The sequence below is a fragment of the Ictidomys tridecemlineatus genome, chromosome 8 (genome assembly GCF_052094955.1).
Source record: "Ictidomys tridecemlineatus isolate mIctTri1 chromosome 8, mIctTri1.hap1, whole genome shotgun sequence".
Taxonomy (NCBI): Eukaryota; Metazoa; Chordata; class Mammalia; order Rodentia; family Sciuridae; genus Ictidomys; species Ictidomys tridecemlineatus.
In genome coordinates this window covers 75,921,190-75,942,705 of record NC_135484.1, presented here as the reverse complement: position 1 = coordinate 75,942,705, position 21,516 = coordinate 75,921,190, and the positions used below count along the sequence as shown (strand labels likewise).

General features: G+C 36.4%; 1 protein-coding gene and 1 pseudogene across 14 annotated transcripts in view; one reads left to right on the top strand and one right to left on the bottom strand.

Annotated features, from left to right (window-relative positions):
* The window catches only part of Snap91 (synaptosome associated protein 91), a 123,210-nt gene that overhangs the window by 75,301 nt on the left and 26,393 nt on the right, over window positions 1-21,516 (bottom strand). For all 14 annotated transcript variants that reach the window (XM_078019658.1, XM_078019660.1, XM_040283023.2 and 11 more), the window contains exons 3-6: window positions 4,831-4,973; window positions 3,866-3,941; window positions 3,081-3,183; window positions 1,285-1,378 (exon numbers count right to left, since the gene is read on the bottom strand). In XM_078019658.1, the coding sequence (XP_077875784.1) occupies window positions 1,285-1,378; window positions 3,081-3,183; window positions 3,866-3,941; window positions 4,831-4,973 (416 nt within the window). The remainder of the gene's footprint in view (window positions 1-1,284; window positions 1,379-3,080; window positions 3,184-3,865; window positions 3,942-4,830; window positions 4,974-21,516) is intronic.
* Window positions 13,190-18,615, top strand: LOC110598101 (uncharacterized; annotated as a pseudogene).

Here is a 21,516-nt window from a genome sequence, read left to right as displayed (position 1 = left end):
AGCCACAATCCTAGCCTGTTAGCCAGCTACTTCTAAAACACTGAGACTCACAGCCATTCAACCATTCACTAAATATGCCATTACCAACAAAGAAGAATATTTTCTCCCACTCCTCAGTCTTTGTTCACAATTCTTAGACTTTGTCCCCTCCACCCCCCACTGCTTTTATGACTTTTTTCCTTTAAGGCAGAAAAAAACCCTTACCAAGGGCGAATAAAGCAAAGGAAAATAAATGGAAAGGAAAAAAAAATTAAGAGAAGCAACTCATTCCATAGATGTGTAGTTAAGTCCTTACTGTAAAATCTATCAAAACCAACAAGATGGTTTGCTGCCTTTACTGAAATTTCACAGGAGTTAGGTGGCATGTCAGGGCTCAATTATAGACTAAGTCACATAATCTTAACAGAGACTTTAAGCTTCTAATATTTGAGGAAAGCCTTTGTATTAGGCAACAATAAAAATACAGATGACTAAGTGACGAAGTGAGTTAAAATTTTTCCAACATGTGAAAAAAATGTCTTATTTTCATGAGTCAGGTTTTCTTATTTAAATTTTTTATTTGGAGGTAACTGTAAATTCACATGCAGTTTTAAGAAGTAATACAGGGAGATCTCATATCCCATCTACCCAGTTTCTCCCAAAGGGAACATCTTAAATTATAGTCAAAAACAATACGACAATGAGGATATTGACAGTGACACAATCAACCAATCTTATTTCCAATTCCCTTGTTTTACTTGTACCTATTTGTGAGTGTGTATGTAATTAGTTCTATGTGACTTTATCACATGTGTGGCTTAGTGTAGCTGCTGCCACCACAGCCAAATACAGATATAGATTTAAGACACCAATCACTGACACTGCCAGGAAGAACCAAAGATAATTAATTCTCTTTGGTGCAGTGTCACCTAAGCTATCCCCATAAAATGATTTTCAACGGCAGATCAAGTAAGTTAGCTGCCTGCAGGTAACATCTCGTAGATGACCTCATCCTGTCAAGCACAAATAGGAGGCCACTATCCTGCTCAGAACAGAAGGTTCCAAGAATTCAGGACTCATATTTTTCCATGACTTAAACACTTGACAAGCTACTTCCAAACTGGGGTACCCAAATCCTCTCTATTGTGCTTAACAGTCTAAGTATTCATCAAATTTATTTAAATGAAGAAAAAAAAAAACCCTAAAGCTGCTTCCTGAGGAAATCTCTGGATTTACCTGTAGCCCATCTTCAAAGGAAAGACAATATTGATTATATAAGGAACATTTTTCTGGTGAGATACATACATCAAATTCAAGAAGTGCATCAATTTGTCCCTGCAGTATTGGCATACTCTTTAGTAGCTTCTCAGGAGCCATTGTCCTCATTACACCATCAGCCCTACAATAAGTTTTAAAAAGAAAAGGATAAAACTTCCTTGCTTACAGGAAATCCAAAATATACATCACACACACACATACACATACACACACACACACACACACACACACACACACACACACACACACACACTGTTCCAAGCTCTACCCCCTTCCCATGTTCATGTCCATCTTGTGAGGTCAACATGAGGCATTATGAGGTTGTAGCTATTTCCCATTCCTATATCCTCTTGTGCATTCTCAATCCTTAACCACACAGGTGATGCTTTCTTTCTATCTGCACTACTCTCAGGCAGAAAAGCAATGCAGCCTGATAAAAGAGGTCAGTTGAATTTTTGAATAGATTCTTAAAAATCTGTAAAACAAACAATAGCCATTTTTTGTTCTTTTGAGAAAGAGATAACATGTCTTGGAAGTCTACAAAACCTGTAGACCTGGGAATGCTACCACCATCCAGTGAGGAAATGCATGTTGGCATGTACTTGTTGCTCAAATGGAGATGGCAGTTTAGCGGTAGAACACCCGACTGGAGGTTGGTGCTGGAGGGGACATCAGAAGGGACAGTGTGCCCTATATACATCTGCAAACCTCTTAGGGAGTCCCTGCATTCAGCAATAGTCAAGGAGTGGCAGTATCACAACAGCTGAAGGAAATACCCAGGTTGATAATGGTCACCTTCAGAGTCTCTCCCTTCCCAGCACTGGAGAAAGCATCCCAGAGTGTCCTTAAGGGCCCACATGGGGGTGCACTGTCTTCTAAGAAGGTCATGGACATATTACAGAGAAGTCACAATAAACTGAGAACATCAGGAATGGTGGCAGAAGTCAGAGGACGGTGTATGATCTAGAATCATCTCTAATGATAAGGGGATACAGGAAAAAAAAAAAACCCTAGTTTTGTGAAGTATTCACCTAGAAGAAACTGATATATTTTGAGAAGGCAAGTTTGCATTTTCCATCACTATGCTGAAAAGGTAGCTCAAAGTTAAGTTCAGGTCAGCTATGACAAAGACACAGATATATCTTTTCATGTGGGTTCCTGAAAATAAAAATATTAAATCTTCTACAATACGTTACCATTATTTTAAGTTAGGAACAGATAAAAGATGTGTACAAACTTTTGGCTGAACACTCTTGACGAGATTCAAACATCTATTTAGAGGTAAATAAATGTAATTATGGGTTAAAATTCAAGTATTTCAATGAGGTTTTCTAATCAATAGGTAATATTAATAATTAGTATGATTATGAAATGTGTTTATTTCTTAGGACAGTATTACTTCTTTCAAAACAGATTCCACAACACACGCACTTTAATTTTTACCTCAAAACCCCTGAAATAGCTATTGTCATCTACTGCCACTCTACTTTTAAATACCTCTAGCCAATTCTCTCCCTCTTCAATTATTTAAAGGTGTTCATGTGTTTAAGAATTTGGCATTAATTTTAGTAAATAAAATTTCAGACCATGTAAACTCTGAGCAGCTACTCAGATTTTCTTTGCATGAAGACATGAACAAAGTAATGCATATGGCAACCTCATGGCTAACTTCTATAACATTATTTATTGATCATCTTTCAGGTGGTTGTAAACTAGGCCTTCATGATCAAAATTAATTGGCACATAAGCTTCGTTAAAATAAATCAAGTATGCTTCAAGGACGTATCCTGTTCCAGTAAACACGGGAAAGAAAAATATCATACCCTTTCTTCACTCTGGCAAAATCAAATGCCATCTGTCTGTATGAGAAAGCCTTTTCATTCAAATATCTACTATAGCGCCTTATGAAGGTAGACATGTCATAACCTAGGGGAGAAGGGAGAGGAAATAAAATTAATTAATAAGATACTTTGTGTTGTACTAAGAATTTTTTTTAACTCCTTAAATGATGAGGTCAAATAATGTATCAGCAGACCTCATTTAAATTCCTATTTCCAGAGCCAAATCAGAATAACTAGTTTAGTTATTCGACCATCCTTGTACACAATGTCTCTTCTGATTTTTCCTTGCATGTTTGTTCACTGTTTCAATAACAACATGTTTCATATTTAATCCAAGTAGCCCTCTGCTAATAGTCTACCTGTTTGATGTGTTTGCCATATAGACAGCCATAAGTATGGTGAATGAACATTATTGCATTTCAAACTCTATAAATCCATAAAGAAAATTTCTTTAATATTTAAATCATTAAAAAAAATTTAGATGGCATCTTTCATTTCACTGTCTTCTGCACCTTCATAAACCATCTATGGGTCTAGTATACCCACAGTTAATTTCTAAACTGAACATCAAAAATGATAAAAAATAAAATTAATATGGAGTTGTCTACAATTGAATATTCAAAAATTACTTTTATATAGTTACTTTTATATTTTTCTTAAAATATAAATATAAATATTTATTAAGCTATGAGTTGCAGTGATTCCACATTAATAACCTCCCATTAAACTCAAAGCATTAGCAAAGATAATTATTTAAATATTCTCACCATGGGATCCACTTTTGTCCAAAAAATTGCTGAGATTGAATAATGTATTTCTAGAGGCCAAATACTGAATAAATCTCTGAAACACAAAAATTAGAATTAAATGTCTAATCAGACTTTTAAAAAATTTTTGACCATAGGGAAGTTTTTTTTTTTTAAACAAATTTTCATTGTGATCTCTTTTATTGGTCATAATGCTTTATATTTTTCTGATGTTCTCTAAGGGAGAAAAACTTTGACTAATACCCACTAAATTAGAATTAAATTCTATGATCTTTAATTTCTGCATGTAATAGGAATACTGAAAACTTCATAGAATTTAGTAGGTATTCCATAGAAAAGGAATAATTGTAATTTTATCATTATTTTCCAAAATTAAGTATTTTATAACAGCCATTTTCACTCAAAGGAATAAGGAACATTTTCTAAGGGGAAAATAGTCTTATTGCTCCTCTACCCTAACAACAATTTTTTCCTCACTAATAGGCTTATATAGTATTTATGTTTTAGGCACAAGTAATGTTCAGTATTTTGGTATCTCTAAGACCAGCTCTAACTTAAAATTTATTTTCATAAAAATAACCAAATGGAAGATTATGATTTTTTAAGAGAGAGAGAAGAGAGAGAGAGAGAGAGAGAGAGAGAGAGAGAGAGAGAGAGAGAGAGAGAGAGAGAATTTTAATATTTATTTTTTAGCTTTCGGTGGACACAACATTTTTGTTTGTATGTGGTGCTGAGGATCGAACCCGGGCCACACGCATGCCAGGCGAGCGTGCTACCGCTTGAGCCACATACCCAGCCCCAAAGATTATGGTTTTGTCCAGGTGATTTTGAACCATGGATTTCTTCTTCTCCAAATTAACAAAAATTTAAAGAGCCATACTCTTTTAACATTGCCATATTCTTCCATAAATGCCTTCCTCCTCTACCCACCCACCTCCTCCCCAAAATTAGTTTATCTAGCTTACCTCATTTCCATGCACCATGAGATGATGTGTGGTCACTAAAGCTTTAAACACAACCACCCAGCTGCTATTTGTTGCTCGCTCAAAGAGCGTGTCAGCCATCTGAGGGATATTAACATTGGTCTCATTGGTAGCCTGGATCAAGTCTATAAATTAAAAGACATGAATCAATGGTGTTAACATTAAATATACAAATTCACTTCAGACTTTAAATATTTAATCCTCTTCACTAAACCATTACTTCGAAATTACTGGTTTAAAAAATTAAACCATAATAGTTTTATAAATAGACACAGTAAGTACATTACTTACCCAATGTATTTATTTATGTATTCTTGAGTTTATTTTTTTTAGTTGAATTCTTTTCTGAATTTTATCTGTTTTTCTTGGACTGATATCATTTTTTAAATTACAAACTTCAGGAGAGCTAAGATTTATGTTAATCTTGTTTTGCTCTAAAAACAATGTCTCAAATGTATAGGCATTTATCCTAAACACCATTTGAAGGCAAAAACTTAAACGTGTTTTTTGAAGCATGATAGCTAAAATTAATCACTGGGATTAATTTTGAAGAGTGCTAATTAATATACTTATCATGTGAGTGTCAGAATAAAAGCAAAAAAAAAAGAATTCCATTATGTTTATCTGAGCTTTCATAGAATATCATGCATGCTTTAAATTACTATGATTTGACCTGAGTTTATAAGACAGTAAAACCTTTAAAATATATTCATGTCCATATCTATATGATTCCAAGTATAGTGGGGATTATATAGTGCTAAACACGGGGTGCTCAATGTTCAAAAAAAGTGCTTAGTGTCAAAAAGTTATCTGGGGTAAATAAAGGTCATGTGATAAAGAACAAAAAAACAGAATCTAAGCCACACGGAGGCAATGCAGTGGTGAGTGCTTCCATGGCACAGATGGACTTCTTAGAACAGCATATACAGCATGGGTTTTATTATAAGCCATATCCACCCTGCAGAGAACCACATGTGATATCCCAATTCCTAGGACATCCCAGGCAACAAATGCAGAGACGAATCCACCCTTTTTCTTACTCAAAATTTGCACCCAATAATCATTAAGCTACACATTTACTTTATCTCTATCCACAATAAACAAGGTTTGCAAAAATTGACAGTCCATCACTGAAGTGGCTCTTATTGCTTAAACTTAAGGATATTAGTAATTGTTTGAATTATAAATGGAGAAGATTAAAATAAATATATATAAATTATATATGCTTTACATTTATTTCAAATTCCAGTTTTCACTCATTCCTATACTGTCAATATTTTCCCAGTATTTGCTTTCATTGCAATTCTACTCATCCTTCAGGAAAGCTTTCCTGGTACTTTTTTAAAATACAGTCCCACATGTGAACACCCTCTAATTTAACACCAGAATCACTCTGTTCCTGCTGTTTTTTCACATTAGATGCAAACCTGCCACACCAAAACTCCTTAAAGATGGAGGCTGTCACGTTAATGTCTGTTTCCTGTACAGTACTTCAGAGCTCTGCACAATAAATGATTTTTGAGCAAAATGTACAAAAAACATTCTTCCCCAAAATATAAATATCTCTTTGAAAAAGAAAAACTCACTATGCTATAATATGGTTTCCTGAGATTATATCATGTATCTACTTTGTCCTTAAGATTCTGTGCCAGTCACAAATCTTCTGTTCATTTTATTATTGAATTGGGTTCTATAAACACAGAGGAGACAAATACATGTAGTAAGAGCTAAAATCCTATAAGAGATGAGTAAAGAAAGTCAACATGATAGAGCAGAAAACCCAGATCCAGAGCCCACCTCAAACCCAACTAAATGTATAATCTGGAAAAATTATTTAATCTCTCTTTAACTCATACCTTTCAGAATATTATAAAAGCTACAAAATGTCTGAGAGAGTGAGTGCTCGAAATAATCATATGTAAGTACTATTACATACACAGAGCATTTTGAGAATATATTAGGGGCATTAGGAAAGAATCTATGGGGAAGGAAAGTTGAGTGGGTCCCTGGTAAGCAATGGGATGTGAGAAAGTGAGAAGGTTAAATTTTTTAACAAGTGTACAAAGTATAAGTCCTTCAAAGGTGTGTATCCTTGGAGAGCCACAGTGATCTGTGGGCTAGGTATGTGTGATATATAGGAAGGAGGACACTTAAGCTGAGGGATTAGGGAATGGACAATAAAGTGTCATATTTCACACTTGAGAGATTGAATTTCATCTTTTGGATAAAGAGGAGCTCCTTTTAGTCTTTCAGCAGAAAAATACCACCCCCCCCAAAAAAAAACTTGGCTTTTACAGATGACCATTTTATTCAGTGACTATTAAATACCATATGACAGGTATAAGAGAGGCACAGGACAAGGAACAATCTCCTTTGTATGGAAAGATGTTCTATAAGATAGGAAAGCAGTTTGTTAAAAAGCCTCGTTGAGAGTCCGGAATGAAAGAGGTGAAACTGAACTGATGAGAAGGCAGTGCAGATGGAAGGAGATAATGAAAGGAGCAGAAAGATAGTTAGGAGATACAATTGACTGGATTTCCAGGTGAGCAAATGAATATTACAAGCAAAGGAAAAGCAATCTAGGACTATTCCAGATTTCTGGGCTGACAGTCTAGTAAATGCTACTTATTGAAAGTGCAGGAAAGTTGGTTTTAAGAAAGACACAAACTATACATATGTATATATATTTCAAGATTTAATGAAAATAATAACTTTTACTGTATATATATATATATATAATTTTTTTGAAATGGGGTCTTTCTGTTCTCCAGGTTGGTCTTAAATTCCTGGAATGAGGTAATCTTCCTGCCTCTGTCTCAGTGTAGTGGGGACTATAGACATGTGCCACTGACCCTGCTATTATACTAATTTTGTTAATATTCTATATCAGGGGCTGGCCTACTATATGCTTACTGGGAAAATCTTGCCAATTTCCTATGTTGGGAAAGTTTTATTGGAATGTAGCCATGTTCATTTATTTATATATCATCTGAGGCTGCTTTCACACTACAATGACATAGTTGAATAGTTATAACAAATTCAGTTTCAACTCAACTCAGTGATCCATGAGCCCAAAATATTTGTTATCTGAGCCTTCATAGAAAATGTTTGCTGTCCTGCTCTACGTCACTAAATGGGAAGTGTGCGTAAAACTTTTGTGATGCATAAAAGGATCAATAGCTGTTTCACAGCAAAGCAACTCCAGATTGAATTGAGGTGAACTAACTATTTTTTTCCTGAACCACTATTTTCACTTTAAAAAATGTTTGACAGACTTCAAACTATAGTGATTCAGACTTAGAACAGAGTGGGAGATATTTTTTCAAAGATTAAAGAAAAGTGGGCTTGTGACTTCAAAGAAAATGACAGTACTAGTTATCAATGACAAAATTTAATCTTTCAAACAAGCATCAAAATTTTAAACATCTCTCCCACAGCAAGCTTGACATATTTCCTGTTTTCAGAAAATCTTTTGATATTATTGGTGACATTAATTTCATTTATCAATAATTATGTAATGAAATGTGTAAACGTTTGAAAGATATGAATAACTCAATAAACTAATATTTTCCAATGACTAGTGAATAATGTTACAAAATAATGCATGGGTAAAAGATCCATTCAAAGTATAAGACAGACCAACAGACTTTAATATGACAGAATACAAAATGTTCACGGATGTGGTTCAGATTCAACAATGCAACTTCTTTTTAAGAAACTGTCTCTTGGACAGTTGTGTAGTACCAAAGAAGAATATTCAAAAATTTCTGAAAAGGCTATTTAGATAGTTCTATTTCCAACCACATATGTTTGTAAGGCCAAATTTTATTCCTATATTCAAATGAAATAATACATTCCAGCAGATTGAATATAGGAATAGAGAAACAGTCTTCTATTGAGAAAGACACTGAGGAGATTTGTGAAATTATAAAACAATACCACCATTCTCACTAATTTTCTTCATTTGGAAAATAATGATTTCCCCTAAAAGTATAATTTGTGTTAACATGTCAATAGGTTTATTATTGTCATTTAAAAGTGAATATTTTAAAACTTTCCCAGTTTTAGTTTCTAATAAAGTAAATATCTGACATAAGCAAAAGCTCTCAATACATAAACAAAAGTTCCTCAATAACTTAAGAGCATAAAAGAGTCTTGAAATCAGTTTAGAACTGCTATTTTCATATGTACCTAGAAAAAGAACTGTTCAGTAGTGGGGCATGCACACATTTAACTTGAAAATGTTTTTTCATAGTAATGACATCAAATTATGGTCTTACTAGTAGATTATGTATGTTTCTACTGTTCCACTTCCTTACCACCACCACCACCACCAACAACAAAAAAACTGGTTTCCATTTAAAGAATTTAAAAAAAATTAAATGAAAGCAAAATATAGCTATAAACTGCAGAAAAAAATATTCTTGAAATCCAAGAGAATTTAAATGCTTCTTGTCATATTTGAGTCCTCAGAATTAAAAGTTTTAAACTTAGGAAGACATAGCTGGTATCTTTTTCGTAGTTTGAAAAACAGCTTTACTGAAGTATAGTTTACCAAAAAAAAAAAGCCTTACACATATTATAATGTATACTATTGGATAAAATTTAGAAAAATGCATTCATAAAATTTTCACAAAAAAATAAAGAAATGAACCTAAGTCAACCCTCATGGTTTCTTCATGCCCCTTTACATTCTTTCTTCCCCCTCCTTACTCCCTTCCCTACTGCCCCTTGGCAACCACCAATTTAATTTCAGTCAATGTAAATTAGTTTACATTTTCTAAATTTTATATAAAGAGAATGAAACTCTTCTCTGGTGGGGAAGAGGTCTAGATTCCTGCGGTCAGCAACATTATCTGAAGATTCACTCACCTTGTTACCTGTATCAATAGCTCAGACCCTTTTTATTGCTGAGATATAGTTCCATAACACAAACATACCAAAATTGTTTCCTTATTTACCTGCTAATGAAATTTGAGGGTAATTCCAGTGCTATTACATAAAGTTGTTATGAGTATTTATACACAATTACTCATAAAATAAATGGATATATGCTTTCATTTCCCTGGGGTAATTGCCTAGGAGTAGACTAGTTGAGTAATTTTTGATATTTGAGAAACTACTTCCAAAACATTTCTATCATGTTACATTCCCAGCAGTGTATGAATGTTCCAGTTGTTGTACATCCTTGCCAAGTTTGGATATGGTCTTTTTAATTTGGTTTGCCATTCTAACAGGTGTGGTATGCATCTCATGGTGGCTTTTCTTTGCATTTCCCTCATGACTAATGATGTTATTTAATACACCTTTGTTTAGTTTTATTCAGTTGTTCTGGGCAGGAGTGTATATACTGACCCTCCTTGTTGTACCATCTTGCCACAAATTATGCATCTCTCTTTTGGGAGATTTTAAGCAACTGAAAATTTATCTAAGAAAACCTCTTTGAGGTAAGATAACTCATTCACAAGAACATGAAAGAAATAGTTGTAGTGGGAAAATAACTTTTAGTAATTGTAAACCATTGTTCACTAAAATAAAAAATAGCAACTAATCTAAACAGTGCTCCAAACTGTGGCTACTTATATCTTTTAGATTAGATAGGCCTTATTAGAGGGCCTTCATTACCTCTTGCTTGGACTGCTCTGTGATCTCTTCTCTGGATCACCTCCAGCACAATTAGATATATTTGTGGCAAATTAACTACCCAAGAGTAATCTTCTGAGCCCGGTGCAGTGGTGCACGCCTGTAATACAGGCTAGGGAGGCTGAGGCAGGAGGATGGTGAGTTCAACGCTAGCCTCAGCAAAAGTGAGGTGCTAAGTAACTCAGTGAGACTCTATCTCAAAATACAAAAAATAGGGCTGGGGATGTGCCTCAGTGGTCGAGTGTCCCTGAGCAATCCCCAAGTACCCTCCACACACACACAAAAAAAGGAAAAGAGTAATTTTGTCCATTGAATTAAATATGAATAATTCAAGTTTATACTTTATACCTTAAAACTTGAGCAAAATGTATTTAATTAAAGTATAAGTTTAAGTATAGGGTTTCTATCTTATACTTTATCTTGAGGATAAGGCCTTTCATTAGAAGATTCAACTACCTTCTTGATATCTTCTCTGCCATAAATTACAATACCTTTTTGTGCTGTTCTCATTTCCTAGAATGTTTCTGCTATCACCCTACTGAGGTTTTATGTCCCAGGGTCAATCTCAAATAGTTAAATTTCCTTTAATAATTCTTACCATGGAGTCTTTTTCTGATAGATATTGCCTTCAAATGGAAGAGAGACTTCAATCTTCTCTTCCAGGCAGCCTAGGAAGCAAGTTCACAGCCTGACTCTGCTACTTAAGTTAGCTGGATTTCTGTGGCTCTATTTATGCACTTAGCAATGAGGATGACATTAACTACCTTACAGAATAGACAATGTCATTTATGCTAATTCTTACCTTATATACCACTGTTGTAGTCCTTATTACACAGAATTATAGTAATTAGTTTATATGTCTCTCCTCCACTAGAGCTACAGGTTCTAAAGGTAGGAATGAAGTCATATCTATATCTTTGGATCCTTGAAACCTAACACAGGCCTTGATGTATATAACTGACATATATAAAACACAATAATTAGAGATGGTTATAACTGGCTTATTATCTGTCTCAATCTAAAATAATTTAAAAATTAATGATAGGTATTAGAAGAAATTTTCCTTTAATAATTCTTACCAGATATAACTGAATCAAAAATTAGGATTAGTTACTCTCTGTTTCATTGTTATATATACTTTTGTCAGCAGCCTAAATTTAGAAAGGCATTCTCTATTACATCTAAAAATCTCAGTCCTAAGTTTAATTATATGATTTATAAAGCTCTACTGGGACAAGTTCCCTTTGACTGAATGCCAGAAAGAAAAACAAAGATTGGCCATTCTTTTAGCATAATATCATTGTCTAACTCTGAGCTTCCACAAAAAGAAAATAAGAAGCTATACAACAAAGTCCAGAGACAGACTAATATACAATTTTATTACATAGTAGCAGCTCACACTATGTGTCACATGAACTAATATATATGCAAAATTATATACTAGTTATTTTAAATTTATTTTTCCTTTCCCTCTTTCCTTTCCTCCATCCCCCCATTATAGAATAATTTTTACATCCCCCTCATAATTCATTGCTGAATTCTCAGCCCCAATGTAACAGTATGAGGAAGGGTCCTTTGGAAGGTGATTAGGTCATAAGGGTGAAGCTCCCAGGAAAGGAATTAGTGCCCTTCTACAGTGGACCTGAGAGAGTTCCTTAGTTCTTTGTGCTATATGGGGACACAATGAGAAGTCAGAAGTCTGTGATCTAGAAGACCCTCACCAGAGCCTGGCCATGCTAGACTTCCAATCTCTAGAACTATAAGAAATAAATTTCTGCTGTTTTTTTATTATAAAAACAAAATCTACTACTCACCCTCCCTTACTTCTTGGCTATCTCTTGTTAGTTGAGAAGCTTAAACCCACAAACACTTGTAAACAGAAACAAATTCTTCCAATTTGGACAATACAAAAAAAAAATGATGTGGATGATTCAGAAGTTTTTCTTGTCAGCCTTAGTACAAATGACAGACAGGAATGTTATCTCACCAATAGCTATTTCTTTCCCTCTTCTGCATCAGAAGAATCCTGTCCCTGTCTATGCCCTACCTGTCAGAAAGCTAACATGTCACTTTGGGGCAATCCTGGCTTCCTCATAGAGAGAAGTATGAGCAGCACTCTGCTGGGGTCACTTGGGAAAAAGCTTTCCTTTGTAATACAGAGATGCATGAAAACTAAATACATCTCTCTCTATTCCCTCAAAAGGCTATAGCTGTGTATGTGTGTGAGATCATGATCACCTCAGGATAGGAGGCCAGAGAGAAAACATGGAAAACACCTGGGTCTGCATGATACTGGTGGGCTCCACAGTCAGACTTACTGTTAAGGAAGGTAGCAAATCATGTTAAGCCCTTAGTTTGAACACTCTGTTACATATAGCCAAATGCATGCTAACAGACAGAAACGGAAACATGACACAGCAAAACAAAAGAACCAGGCCCATGACTTCTAAGGTATCTTCCAGTTCTAACACCTTTTGTCTGTCTTGCTGCTCCTTAATATCTCCAGGCATCTGAGGTTACTTGCTTAGAAGTTTAGCTTCAGTGAGTTGATTACAGGAACTAGAAAGAGGGTACAATGGAAAGTATTATACTTTAGGAAAGAGTGAAGGACTACTTTATTCTCATGGAGAAAGAGCACCTGATAATGTGACAAGAATTTATATGGTGTAAATCTTGCATACAGAAGTTCTGAGGTAAGATGGGGAAGACTGAGAAGAAAAAGACCCTGAAGAAGGGGGCTAGACCTCCCATTCACTTCCCAAAAGAAGAGAGGGTGAGAAGTTCTGGGAGAACTGGGGCACATCTTGGAGAGGTTAAGGGTTCTCCATAAAATGAAATCATCCAGTGGGGGCTTGCAGGGAGTGACACCTAAAGAGGAAATGCTGACAGCTACACAAATGAGAGCAAAGGAAAGGACATCAAGAGCAAAAGAAGATGGCCCTGAAGTGTAGGTGACAGGAATGAAAAGGGCGAGAAATAAAAGAATAGACACTAAGCTCAGAGAGGGAAAGGAAAGCATCTTGTAAATGTGCCAATACGATGGCTTTTATTTGCATAACATTTTTCTTTAACTAGAAAGGTACGAAATGGGAGCTTTTAAAATTTTGCTTAACTTAATACAACTGAAAAATTTATTTGTATTTTTATATTACTGCACGTGATCTTCCATGATACTTAGTTTCTAGAGTATTTGAGTAACTTCTTTCATCTCAAAGGAACAAATATATATATTCTATAATTTTTGTAGTCCTTTGTAAAAATATATACAGAAAAAAATCCCTGTTATGCTATTTATTCTCTGATAGGATTTTGGCACATTAAAAATTAGGAGATGTAATATATAGCACAGTTATCTAGTTAAGATTTTGAAGTCAGGCCAGACCTACTTTAATTACTTTCTATTAGTTAATAACTGTGTGACCTTGAGCAAAGCTGCCTCTTTGAGCCTCCATTTTGTCATTATTACGATGGGGATAATAAAAGCACCTATCTGGCTGCTGTTTTGGTAAACTGGATAAGACAACCAAAGTATCCAGCACAGGCCCTATATCTTATAAGGAGTGTGTGTGTGTGTGTGTGTGTGTGTGTGTGTGTGTGTGTGTGTATAGCGAAAACATACAATTATAATTAGTCACTTTTGGCTACCTAAATTGAAAAGGACTTGGCATACTTTGTTACTTAATTCAATTGATTCATTTATTAATAAATAACTACAGTGTTCCCCGCACTGTTTTATTATCTAGAGATAGAGCAAGGAACAGAACAGACATGGGTCTGCCTTCAAGGAGCTCACATTCTCTAAGGGAGAGGACATAGAGAAACTAGATATACAACGTCAGGCAGAGATGAGAAGCCTAATGAAAAATAAAGAAAATAACAGGGTGGGTGAATAATACAAAGATAGGCAGATACAGATAGTTGGTATTATTTCAGATAGGGTGACCAGAAAAGGCCTCTTGGAGGAAATGACATTCAAAGAGACCAAAATTCAGGGTCAATCAATCATCATGGGAAGGACCATTACAAGCAGGGGAAACAGTAAATGCAAAGGCCTGGAGATGAAGACACACCTGACAGGTTCAAGACAAAGCAAGAAAACCAGTGTAACGGGAGAGAGTTGCCAAATAGAGATATGGTCAGGTTCCTGATAGCTCAGTGTGTCACAGATCACAGGAAAGATTTACTATTCCACTCAAAACATTTTGAGAAGTTGCTGGAACCTTTAGATCAAGGGAGTGATGCAATCCAGTTTATATTTTGAAGAATTGTTGTGGCAACTCTAAGGAGCACAGACTCTGTGGGGAGAATGGAGTTAAAGAAACAAAGCAGGTGATTTCAATAGTTCAGGTGAGAGGGGAGGATGGGCTTGTCCCAGTGCAGCAATAGTAGAAAACAAAAGGTAGGACTGCAGATATTCCAAAGGTTGAGCCAAGAGGAATAGCCAATAGATTGGATGGGTGGGTGGGAAGTTTGGGGACAGGTATAAGGTACTGAGAGGAATCAAGAATGATGAGCTTGTAGCATTTGAACAGCTGGATGAATTGCCTTCTGCACCATCTCTGGAAAAAAGAAAGAGAAGTGCAGAGACGCGGCTTGTGCCTGTACTTGGTTTCTCTTTCCATCAACTTCTGCTGTCACTCTCTTTGACCTTACTTGAGAGGCATCTCCATGCTCTGTCCTGATCATGTTTGAGCTACCTCCAATGGCAAGTCCACTGTCAACACAGCACATGAAAGCAAAGTTTCAGAGTCCATCCGTCGTTTAAGAAGCACTGGCAAACTGTACCCCCAAATGTTCTAACCATGGTCCAATTTGAGCTTCAGGCATCAGCAACTTCACAAAATAAACATTATGCATTATTGAGCATGACTCCAGAATGCAGCCCCATGACTTAGCTCCAAATATCCCAACTGCCCACATGAGTTGAAAACCAGGGTCACATACTACTATGCCTTTGGAGTGGTGCAGTGGGGTGGAGGAAAGAAAGTAGCCCTTGTGCCAAGTACTGCCAATCCCTGGGATTACAGAAAATTTTTACCAACAAAAATTGGAACATTATGTTTTTGTCCTTCAGGATTTATATATAGCTACTTGTAGGATTAACAATGTGACCCTAAACAAGTTATAGGACCTTCTGCCCTAGTCTTCATTATGGGGTAGAACTAATTACATATGCTCACCAGCCTTAATACTAACATTGCTTTTATAGCTCATCTTCTTCTGAGTGTTTTCTTAAAAATTATTATGGGTTTCTCAAATGAATTCTGTGCTTTTAGAAGTAGACAACAATTTATATGAACAGAACTTTAAAACAATAAGTAAAGCCAGCATGGTGATGCACACCTGTAATCCCAGCTACTTGGGAGGCTGAAGCAGGAAGATTGCAAGTTAGAGGCCAGCCCGAGAAACTCTGGGAGAACTTATTTCAAAGTCAAATTTAGAAAGGGCTGGAGAGGTAGCTCAGTGGTAAAGCACCATGGGTCCAGTACAAAAATATATACATATAATTTTTAAAAAGTTGACAGCACCGTAGAGGTAAGAGATGGCCCTTTATAAAAGACTACTGAAACAGAAGATCTTGATGTGCTGGGCAATCCTCAAAGAATCTCAAGCCAGTTCTCTCAGCTGGCAGCAAGTGCTGGAAGGATGGCCTTTGCTGACTCGGTTGCCAGGGAGATTTTAAAAGATACATGCAGCTTGGGTTTCTTATTTCCTGCTACTGCCACAAAATGATCAACTACCTATGTCTAGTCTTCAAGTGTGTCAGGTAAATTAAAGCATGACCTATTTACATGATGGCCTTAAGGTTTGGTTTCTCTTTCACAGAACCTTGGGCTAAAAAAAAGCTTTTTAAGAGGTTGTCTTTAAGTTATCACCAAAACAGTATTTTGGGGGAGTCTCTAAAAAAGACTTTACCATGTTGATAAATTTGCCATATCCTAGCACTGAATAGCCCTGCATGTCTTTTAAAACATCAAACCCACATTCTCCATGCTTCAACCATAGCCCATCACTTCCTACTCTATCCTCAGAAAAGAAGAGCTATTTCATCCTCAGTTAACTCTTTATGTTCAACACTTCCTGTAGAGTGCTCTGGAGCCATAAGGAAAGGCAGCGCCTTAGAGATAGGATGCAAACAGCAGAAACAAGGCATCGGGTTTCTGTTCCAATCAAGCTTCCTACCCACATATGTGAAACTTGTGTTTCCTAAAAATAAATAGTATTCAGAAATGGCAACTGCTGCTGCAAGCATCTGGGATTTTTCTTCTTTGCTGTCTCTAGAACCTTATCTGGAATGTGTCTCCAGAATTTTCTTCCATTTTTCATTCCAAGTCTCATGCAGGACTGAATCTTACCTACCACATTCCATTCCTTCTTCTCCCTTAGGTGAGAATCTTTGGCAGCATCTTCCAACATTAAATCTCTCTGACCTTACCCAAAGCCTTACTGTTTTTAATTCTTCAAAGCCCTCATCTGACTTCCTAGGAGGAAACATTCAAAAAAGACCTGAGTCTATTTTCTTTCTGAAATACCAAGAAATACAGCTTTAGCTCTGAAAACATATTTATTCTTTAATGTAGGATTTAAGTAAAAAGAGAAACAAAATATCCATTGAAAAGAAAAAAATAATAATTTAAGGGTTCCCTCCATTTATACCCTTAGTTACCAGGAAACAAGGAAAACTAGAAAAAAATGTTTTATATTTCAGTAGAAACACTGAAGAGAAGTTGTTGAGACCACTTAATGATGTGGGAGAAAAGAAGTAAAGACTGGTTAAAAATTCAAAACAGATGGTGGATGGTAGCAGCAGAAAAGTTAAGAGAAGGTCAGCCCCTGAGGCCCTGTCTCTTTCTGTAGAGAGGCCCTGTACAGCTGAGAGCATCCACCAACCAAGTCATTCCACACTTATCTATCCAGCAGGTAAAAAATAAACCAAATTCCTAGTTTCTCTATAGTTTGCAGAGCAAGGTCAGGGAAGATCTTTTTGGTATCCCCAAAGAGAACACTGTTTTCAATCCTTAAAATGTTCTAACAACAATTAGTTTCTGTAGTATTTCAGGTACAATATGATGAATACAGGCTGTGGTGAGATACCTGAAGAACTTAAATACTAATCAGGACATTGTTCTAGACAGTCTTGGACTCCCCACAGTCTGGCCAGGTTGCTCCTGCCACCACTGGCAGGCCCTGCTCTTCATGAAAGGACAGCACTGGTGGCCAGGTGCACAAGTAACAGCACCTCATGCATCTGAGCCCTGAGAGGATGGCACTGAGGAGGAAACAAAAAAATTAGGATGAAAGAAAGCTCAAAAGAGTGAGCTGGAACAAGTAGTAGATTTGGAAAAAGAGATTTGTTTTTTTCTAGAAAATCAGGTTTTAAGAGAGAAAATTCATGGCCTTGTAGCTGAGAACCAAAGGTTAAGACAGCACTTGGGGATGCAGGCTCTAGATATGGAAGGGCAAGTAGAGGTGGAGACCAATGGGAATGGAGTGGGACCAAGTCTGGGTCTCACCCTTGGACTATGTGCACCTTTGCAGCAGCTGCAGGCCTAGTTGCCCCCTCCAGAACATCTCCCCATAGATTCTGATGGCATTGACTCTTCAGATCCTGAGTCTGATATTCTCTGGGGGATCCTGGACATCTTGGTCTGAGTTCTTCAAGTGTCCCTTCTCAGGGTCTACCAGCCTGGAGAAGTTCACTGAGGTCTACCCAGAAGAACCCAATTCCTTACTAGCCTTTTCTGTCAAGGAGGATGTCATCAGCCAAGCTGAAAGTCATTAATAAGCAAATCCATTTTGACTATGTATATCCCCCCTGAGACACAGAGATGCACTACTGTGGTAATAAAAATCGAAGAAGCACCTCTACCTCAAAGAATGACCACCCTGAATTCATTCTCAGTGAGGAAAGAAACTGTAGAAGATGACTTCATTCCAGAGCTGGGTATCTCAAGTCTACTTTCATCCAGCCACTGCCTGAGCATCTTCCTGCCTGCTGGATGCTTACCAGTGATTGGATATGAGGGCTCCCTCTCCCCCTTAAGTGACAGTCCTCTCTGCTTGGGAAGTGTCTTGGAGGACACTTTTGCCAATGAACTCTTTCCTCAGCTGATTAGTGTCTGAAGAGCTTCCCAATACTGTTGCTTCCTTGGTTATCACACTACCTGGAGGCTAGCAGAAAAGCTTACCCATGAGTTATTCAAAAAGCCAAAGTAGCAAGTGTATAGTTCAAGAGCATTCCTCTAGAATATTTGTCTGTTTAAATCTCATCGATGATCCCAAGCGTTATCCTTTGACACCAATGGTCCATGGCATTCAGATACATCATTATAATTCTGAACTATAGCTTTTGAGATCATACTTTCACCTTAAAGGCAGGAGTGTGCCCTTATGTAAAGGTCATTAAACAAGCATCTCAAAGTAAACATGGAGATTATGATGGCCTTTTGTCCTTTCTTTTTCCCTCTTCCTGGCATTCTAGCCTTGCCTCTGTTTTAGGTCTTTAGTATGCTTCTGCAAATAGGGAGAACACTACCGCATGGGATTCCTTTCCCCTCGTGTATGGTTCAAGAAAAGATCTTGTAAAGTGATAAAAATTTACTATCTAAATACTTGATGGACTCTATTCCTGCTAGAGTGGCTTTTGGAATGTACTTCTCCATTTATCTAAAACTCCCTATGCAATTTTAAAATGCAGTACAGAAAAAAAAGAACATTCTTCTGAAGGAACAGTGTTCTTAGAAAGCACTTTCTAAGATTGAAAAAGCTTCAGTGTTCATGATGCGCAACAAAGTTATATACTACCCATGTCTACTTATATTCTTTCTAAAACATTAAGCTAAATCAAAATATAGTTACATTTTCTATAGTACAGATAATGCTTCATTTACTCAAGTTTTAACAGCTCTTTATTAAACATCTCAGTGTCTTTTTACAGCTCTCAGATTTAACTCAAATATATTTATAAAATCTTTCAACTCACACAGCTAACTTATGTCAAAGAGACAGCTGAACTTCTCTCAATAAAATCTAAAAATGTAGGGCTAAAAGTTCATCATAGTACAATTTCCCTTTGCCCATTCATACCTATACCAATATCTGTACCTGAAACTTTACTCATATTAGTATCTTTAACCCCTTTAGTAGACACACCTACTATACAATTCAAAAGGTAAGGTTTTAAAATTTCAAACTTTCTCTGTAGATACTTCTCTCCTATCCTATTTAATAACCTCTGATCTTTTAATTTTCCTTTATTAAAATGCTAGAAAAAATGGCAGTGTTACATTCCGCCAAAAACTCTAGTGATCCAACTCTTCTTTAAAACTATCCATGTCTAAGTGCTCTGAGCATGCTCACTGGACAAGGAGCTTCACAAATATAGGATATTTTGGCAATTAGTTTTGCTCTAGTTCCTCCAAACTTAATTCTCATCTCTGCCTATCTCCTCAGTAACTTCTCATGCTCACAACTAAGAAGTATGATATAAAATTTCAAAGGTATTTTCTTAAGTCCTCCAGTGCTTAGTCTAGAACAGGATTCTTAGCCTTGATACTATTGACATTTTGGGCTAGATAAGTCTTGGTTTTGTGTGTGTGTGTGTGTGTGTGTGTGTGTGTCTAGCTGGGGGGGGGTAGGTGGATGGTGGTGGTGGTGATATTCTGTGCATTGTAGATATTTAGCAGAACCCCTGGAATTTACCACAAGAGGCCATTAGTGCCCTCCTTCTGCCAGTCAAGACAATCAAAAATATCTCCAGACAATGTCAAATATTTCCTGGTAGAATATTTGACCATGAGAATTTCATATCTAGAGTAAAAGTTAGGAAATCTCATAGCCTGAAACTGGGTTGGAGTAGTACCCCATGAGAGCTATGACCAGTGTTTAGGATATTTTGGCAATTAGTTTTGCTCTAGTTCCTCCAAACTTAATTCTCATCTTTTAACTAATGTTAAAAGAACATTAGTTAACACTGGACACAATATCTTGCACAGAAGATGATCAATTCCCCCATCTAGTCTATAATGAAGAATGGTGGCAGAAATACAGGACTCAAAAAACAGCTGAGATAATAGTGTTTAAATTTGAAACTCTCTGGGTCACAGAGATCCATTGTCGGGTAACAGAAGTGAGAGCAACAAGCACATAGCAATGTTCTTTTAAGTTACAGGGCAATACAAGTTGCCTGGCATTTTTCTCACATTCTCTGGACCATCCTTGCATTTGGTGACATGATAAGTCCACTCTTTCTTCCTCAACCATAGAAAAGGAAAAGTCCTCACCTCCTTCCCATACCTTCTTTTAGGCTCTAATTCCCCCAGGTCTTTCTATCTATTCTTTTTCTTACTCTTTTTATATTCTTTATTATTTTTAAAATACTGTTTCCCTGCGTCTTCAATATATGTTCAAAATAGCCCCTTTTTGAGAGAAAAGAAACATAAAAGTCCTCTCTTGACCCCATGTCAAACTGTAGATCTATAAATTCATACTTTCTTCATTTCTTCTTGGGAACCCACTGTAACCCAATCATCCCTGTCATCCTACTGCATTTGTCCCAGGGTCATCAGAGTCCTGAACCTGCCAAAGCTGGCGGGCACTCTCTGGTCTCCTCCCAACTCCATTTTCTATCATTGAATAGTACTGACCTAGACCTCCCTTGTTCATGGACTGGAAAAAATTAATATTGTTCATATTAACCAAAGGGATTTACAGATTCAATCCCCATCAAAATACCACTATTTTTTACAGAACTAGAAAAAAATCCTAAATTCATATGGAAGCTCAAAGACCTCAAATAACCAACGAGATCTTGAGCAAAAAGAAAACTGAAGGCCTCACAATACTTGATTTCAAGACATAATACTGACTCATAAAAACCAAAACAGTATGGTATTGGCATAAAAATAAATGCATGGACCAATGAAACAGAATAAGGACACCAGAATTAAATCCATGCAAACACAGCCAACTAATTCTCAATAAAGGCATCAAAAACATACATTGGAGAAAGGACAGCCTCTTCAA